Source organism: Morus notabilis, unplaced genomic scaffold (assembly GCF_000414095.1).
Source record: "Morus notabilis unplaced genomic scaffold, ASM41409v2 Scaffold1341, whole genome shotgun sequence".
Lineage (NCBI taxonomy): Eukaryota > Viridiplantae > Streptophyta > Magnoliopsida > Rosales > Moraceae > Morus > Morus notabilis.
The window spans coordinates 7,058-12,558 of NW_010363438.1; the positions used below are offsets into that span (position 1 = coordinate 7,058).

The window sequence follows — 5,501 nt, forward strand, 5'->3', positions numbered from 1 at the left end:
CTAGATGTTATTGGAGTATTAACAAGTGTCCAGGCACTCGAGCATACACATGTCAGCACTAGACCAACAACACGGCGATCCATAACAATACAAAACATCAGGTACAATAATTTCATGTTCTTTTCCCTCACAGTTACTATTCATTACAACTATTTAACATGAATATAATATTTCCTCACTTTTATCGTTCAATTTTATTACTCATTTTTATAAACAACCTTTTTTTTACAGAAATGAACAACTACAGGTAAGCCTATAGGGACATAAAGCCGATCAGTTTGATGAGAATGTCCTTAAAACATTGAAGGCACCAATTGTGGCTGTTTTCTCATCAATGTTAACAAAGCAGTATCTAGGTATTTTTAACATTACTTTATTTTAACTTCTTTATATACACATATACAATAAAATAGCATACATTTATTATTTACTCTGTTATATTTCAAGGTAACTCATATGTTTCGAGTACATCAGCAACAATCTTCTATATTGACCAGATATCCCAGAAAAAACAACATTAAAAACAAAGTAAACATACATGTATAAAAAATATATTCTAATAAATTTATCATATTAAATAATCATACGTTTTATTTATACTATCCTGACCTTATGCATATTTTTATACGTACAGATTTTCCCATCAAAATCAACAAATTGAATTCCTACCACCCCCAAAAACACCTATCTAAACAATTGAAGAACAAATATCGGTAAACAGAAGAACAATACACGAACTCAAAACATTGGATGCACAAAATAATCTGGTTAGTACTATTAACTTTCCTATCATTTTTTTACTATACTTAGTAAACAATTTAAAACCAAATTATTCTATCTTTTATGCAGGGTGAAAAATTTACTGTGAGAGCAACAATAGTAAACTTTTCGACGTCTCAAGGATGGTTCTACAATTCTTGCCCCAGATGTTACCGACAATTAAAACAAGCAAGAATAGGTTGGTGGTGCAACAGTCATGGTCATAGAAAGTCAATGCCGTGTCCATGGTAAATAAATTTATGACCAGACCTTTTTTTATTTATTATATATCTTTATTTACTTTAATAAAAAATTAAAAGCATTAAAATATATATATATGTATATATGTTACAGGTATAGATTAACAATTCAAATTGAAGATCATACTGGAGACATAGAAGTCATCGCTTTTGGCAGAACCGCTCAAGCATTAATAAAAAAACCATGTTCTGCACTAACAATTGACGAAGGCTTTACCGATCCATTTATAATACCGCCAGCTATCGATCAGATCCGAGGACAATTCAAAATCTTCCAGATCTTCTTTCAACAACGAGGCACCCAAATGAGTACATTAATTTCCAAAATATTTGAAGACATCCATGTTCCATCATCGCCACCAAAACAGTTAACTGCAGGAACAAAAGAACCACATAGGTAAATATTGTCTTTAAAATTTTCTAGCAACTATACATAAATAACATTTATATTATATTAATAACAATTTTAAAAATTTTCACATCTTTCAGCCCACCGGCTATACCATCATCCCAGCTATCAACACCAGCCACATTTGATCCACACACTCCAACACCAAAAAAGCCTAGCACAAGGTAAATCACATTCAACACAACAAAGATTATCAATTTATTCAAAAACATATCTACAGATTATTCCATTCTTTCAGTCTTGATTCAAGAACAACAAGACAATCTACAAAACGCCCAAGAACAAGGTATTTTAAATATTTTTATAATACTTATTTCATACTATATAATTTATCCACCTTTATTTCTCTTAACACTTATATTTACAACCGTTTTCCTCATTTTTATGCTTGCAGCTAAAAAAAATGAAATGCTCAGGGACTACAACTGCCTTTTTTTTAGTCTATACATTCTGTATATATATAAATATTATAAATAATGACGCTATATATGTATGCATAAATATGTTTGTACAAATGTTATATCTATCATGTAATACAATACTATATAATACATGTACATATATAAATATATTTTAAATACAACTACCATATAATATAACACTGCATTCCGCAGCAACGCGCGGATCTCACGCTCGTCTCTTCTAATAAAACGTTGTTGTTCAGCTTAACCGACATTCCTCTTCCATGCTGATGAAGCCAAACGACTTGTCGTTTCAGTCTTCTTCAAATTTCAGCTTTGTTAAACTTTGAGATACCGAGTCATATTAGAATTGATTCAACAGTCTTAAGCTAATTTTATCCTTCATCGGGTTGTATGATTGACTCATGTAGTCACTTGATAGTATGTTAGTTTTCATGTTGCAGTAGGGTAGCCGTATGTAACAACTATCATGTTTTATTCTTCACTCAACAGGTTGCCCAATGAGCGATCTTTTTTTTTTAGAGACGAAGTCTTATTCCAACACAAATTAGTTATTATAATTTTTTTTAAGTAATAATACACGCTTCAAGAAATTAGTTATTCATAAACTAGTCATCCTTTTTTTTTTTAAGCATTACTAAATGCCTCAAGAGAGTTAATCGAATCATGTTAATGACAAGAAAGATAAGACGTGAATGGTATTTTAATTTGGTTTTCAGCAAACGTGTTTGCTATCAATAAATCTAAAAGACCAATTAAATATCGATGAGAAAATTTGGAAAAGAAAAATTCACAGATTCATTATTACTCCCAACTTGTAATGTGTTTCCACAACCCTTATTTCGTGCCAATAAGTAACATATAATATGACCGAAAGGAAAACTCTACATTTGTCTTCCAAATTATCTAACAAATTATAAGCCTTCACGTGCACTGCAAGGTCCAAAATAGAACCATATATCTTGTTTTCTTACAAGCAAAAGCAAAAGACTCTTTTTTTTTTGTTTTTTGTTTTTGTTTTTGGCTTTATAAAGGCACAAGATCCTCCCTTATTCAGCTAATCCTTTCTCTTGTAAGAAGCAACAACTGATTTTGTGTTCTTGGACAGGTAAGTATATGTTCCACCGATTCGTGTTACTTTTCTTTCTTTCTGTTTTTTTTTTTTTCCAAAATTTACTTTTGTTTTGTTTGAAACTTTTAGCGTAAAGATCTAAATTTTGGGAATCAGGAAAAAATGAAGAAAAGAGTTGGCGCTCGTATCAGGAAACCTCTTTCATGCACGACTGGAACTGGTATATTTTTCTTCTCAGTTTTAATCCAAGTTTACTAGTTTAGTTTTGGCAAATTCTGTTATTTCAAAATGACTCGTGAATAAGGAAATTAAATGGCAAATATAAGACAGGATATATAGAAAGACTAAAATAATGTGAAATTGAATATCATAGACCATTACAAGTTTCTATCTCAGGCGGTTATAGTTAGAGCATAAACAAAGGTTAATATTATTTCTTTAATATAAGTTTTATATGCCCATATTTTCTCCCTTTGGGTATTTAACTTAAGAGATACAACATTTTGAGAAAATAGGATAAGACTAAGGAAGTGAGTTGTGGAGGAAACGTTTTTCTAATTTCCTTATAAAGTTTCAGCAAGTATAACAAATTTTAAGAGAGAGAGAGAGAGAGAGAGAGAGAGAGAGAGATACCTATGAGTTTTCAAGAGGCTGAACACTTGAGAGCCAGAATTTAGGATGAATCATAGGATTACCGTTTTTAAAGAGTTGGTATTAGAACACTCCAATTTGTTAAAAAAAAATTTAAGCTAAATTAATTTATACATAAACATAGTACATGTGAAAAACTAGATTTCAAAAGTAGTACCCAGTTTATATACCTAGAATTTATGGTTGAGAAAATTAAAGAACTCTAACCCAGCCTGAAAGCTTATAATTGCTTCACAAACTTTAGCCAGAATGCCAAAATAAATAAATAAATAATGAAAACCAAAAGTTAAATTCTTGTATTTATTTTGGTGTCAATGCCATGCAGCGCCCGCCCATGTCTCCCCCAACCATTCATTTGGTGTGTTGGATGTTCGCGAGGAATACGCCAATGCCTTCCGTACAGAATCGTACATAGACTTTTGGACGCGTGTCATTGAACTATCCAACGGCCATTGTTCTCCGGCTATGTCAGTCGAGTCCACCACCGCAGCTCGGCTCCCATCCTATCGGCTATTCGCCGAGCATCTTTTAGATCCGAACCAAGCTACGGTTATACGGATCCTGGATTTGACCCATAATGGACCTAAGATCCACACACTATTGTCTGATTATTTCACACAAACCGCCAATACTTCTATCCTATGTGGCCTTCTATTAAAGGAAATTGAAAGGACACGTGTCAAATACCGATCTTTCAAAACCACCCTCCAATCACTTGAAACCGCTCAATTATTGCCCGAAAATCGTCTTTCAAACATCAAAACCCTGTTAACCGAATGTTCTAATTCCATCAACCCGTTTGTCTCACTCATATCATCCCCAAATCGGGTCCGTGTTGTTCAATCAGGTTGCTCCGGACTACTCCAACGTCTCGAATCAAGCCGTGATAAGGCTCGAGCCAAGCTCCAGCTCATCAACAAGCTAAAACACGGCTCAGCACTTGTCCTCGTGGCGCTGACAGCTTCACTAAGTGTGATTGTTGTGACTCATGCTCTATCATTAGTTGTGGCCATCCCAAGCTTGATTTCGGCTTCAATTGAGCTCGCATCGGCGAGAAAGCTAGCTAGGGTGATGGCTCAGCTCGATGCAGCCACAAAAGGGACCTACATACTAAGCCGAGACTTGGACACAATTAGCCGGCTGGTGACACGGCTAAATGATGAGCTTGAGCATATTCGTGTAATGGCCAAATTTTGGTTGGATCGAGGAGATGATTGGCTTCAAGCTAGCGGCGAAGTGGCGCGCCAGCTGAAGAGGAACGAGTCTAGCTTCAATGAGCAGCTTGACGAGCTAGAAGAGCACTTGTATTTGTGCTTCATGACCATAAACCGAGCCAGAAACCTTGTGGTTAAGGAGATTCTCAATCCGGCTGAACCAACTAAACAGCACTATATATTATAGACTATAGTACATAATTTACTTTGTTATTGAACAACGCTGAATAATTATGAAAAAAAAAAAGTTCAGACGCAGTCATGAAACTAATTTGTTTATCTTCTTTTCATTATCCTTTTTTTTCCTGCACCATATATACACGCGCACACATATATGTTACATGTATATATATAAATGAGTTTTTAATAATTAATTACGTTTTCATAATACTTATAACTAATTAAATATAAAAATTTAATGATGTGACGAATTAAATTTCACTAATTATTATAAATTTTTTTATCAACAATGCAATTTATTACAACCGTCATATCAATATTTTACGATTAAATAATAGCTAAATAAATATTAAAATAATCATTAAAACCCCATATATATATATATATATATATACCTATGATGAATTCCAAATATTCATTGTTTGGTTTAGAATCTAAGTTAGGCGTATACTTATATACTAGTAAAAAAAAAAAAAAAGTTTGGCGTACACTTCAATTTCAGGGTTTTGGCTCCTAAGGCGCAATCACCCCAAG

At 33.3% G+C, this 5,501-nt stretch overlaps 1 protein-coding gene across 1 annotated transcript; it reads left to right on the forward strand.

Annotated features, from left to right (window-relative positions):
• The first annotated feature begins 233 nt into the window (after positions 1-233).
• On the forward strand, positions 234-5,005 carry LOC21387824 (UPF0496 protein At3g49070). Its single transcript, XM_024169638.1, has 5 exons — positions 234-247; positions 1,509-1,592; positions 2,885-2,958; positions 3,059-3,142; positions 3,899-5,005. Exons 1-5 carry the CDS (start codon positions 234-236, stop codon positions 4,972-4,974), a joined length of 1,332 nt encoding a protein of 443 aa, XP_024025406.1. The 3' UTR covers positions 4,975-5,005.
• Positions 5,006-5,501: the final 496 nt, after the last annotated feature.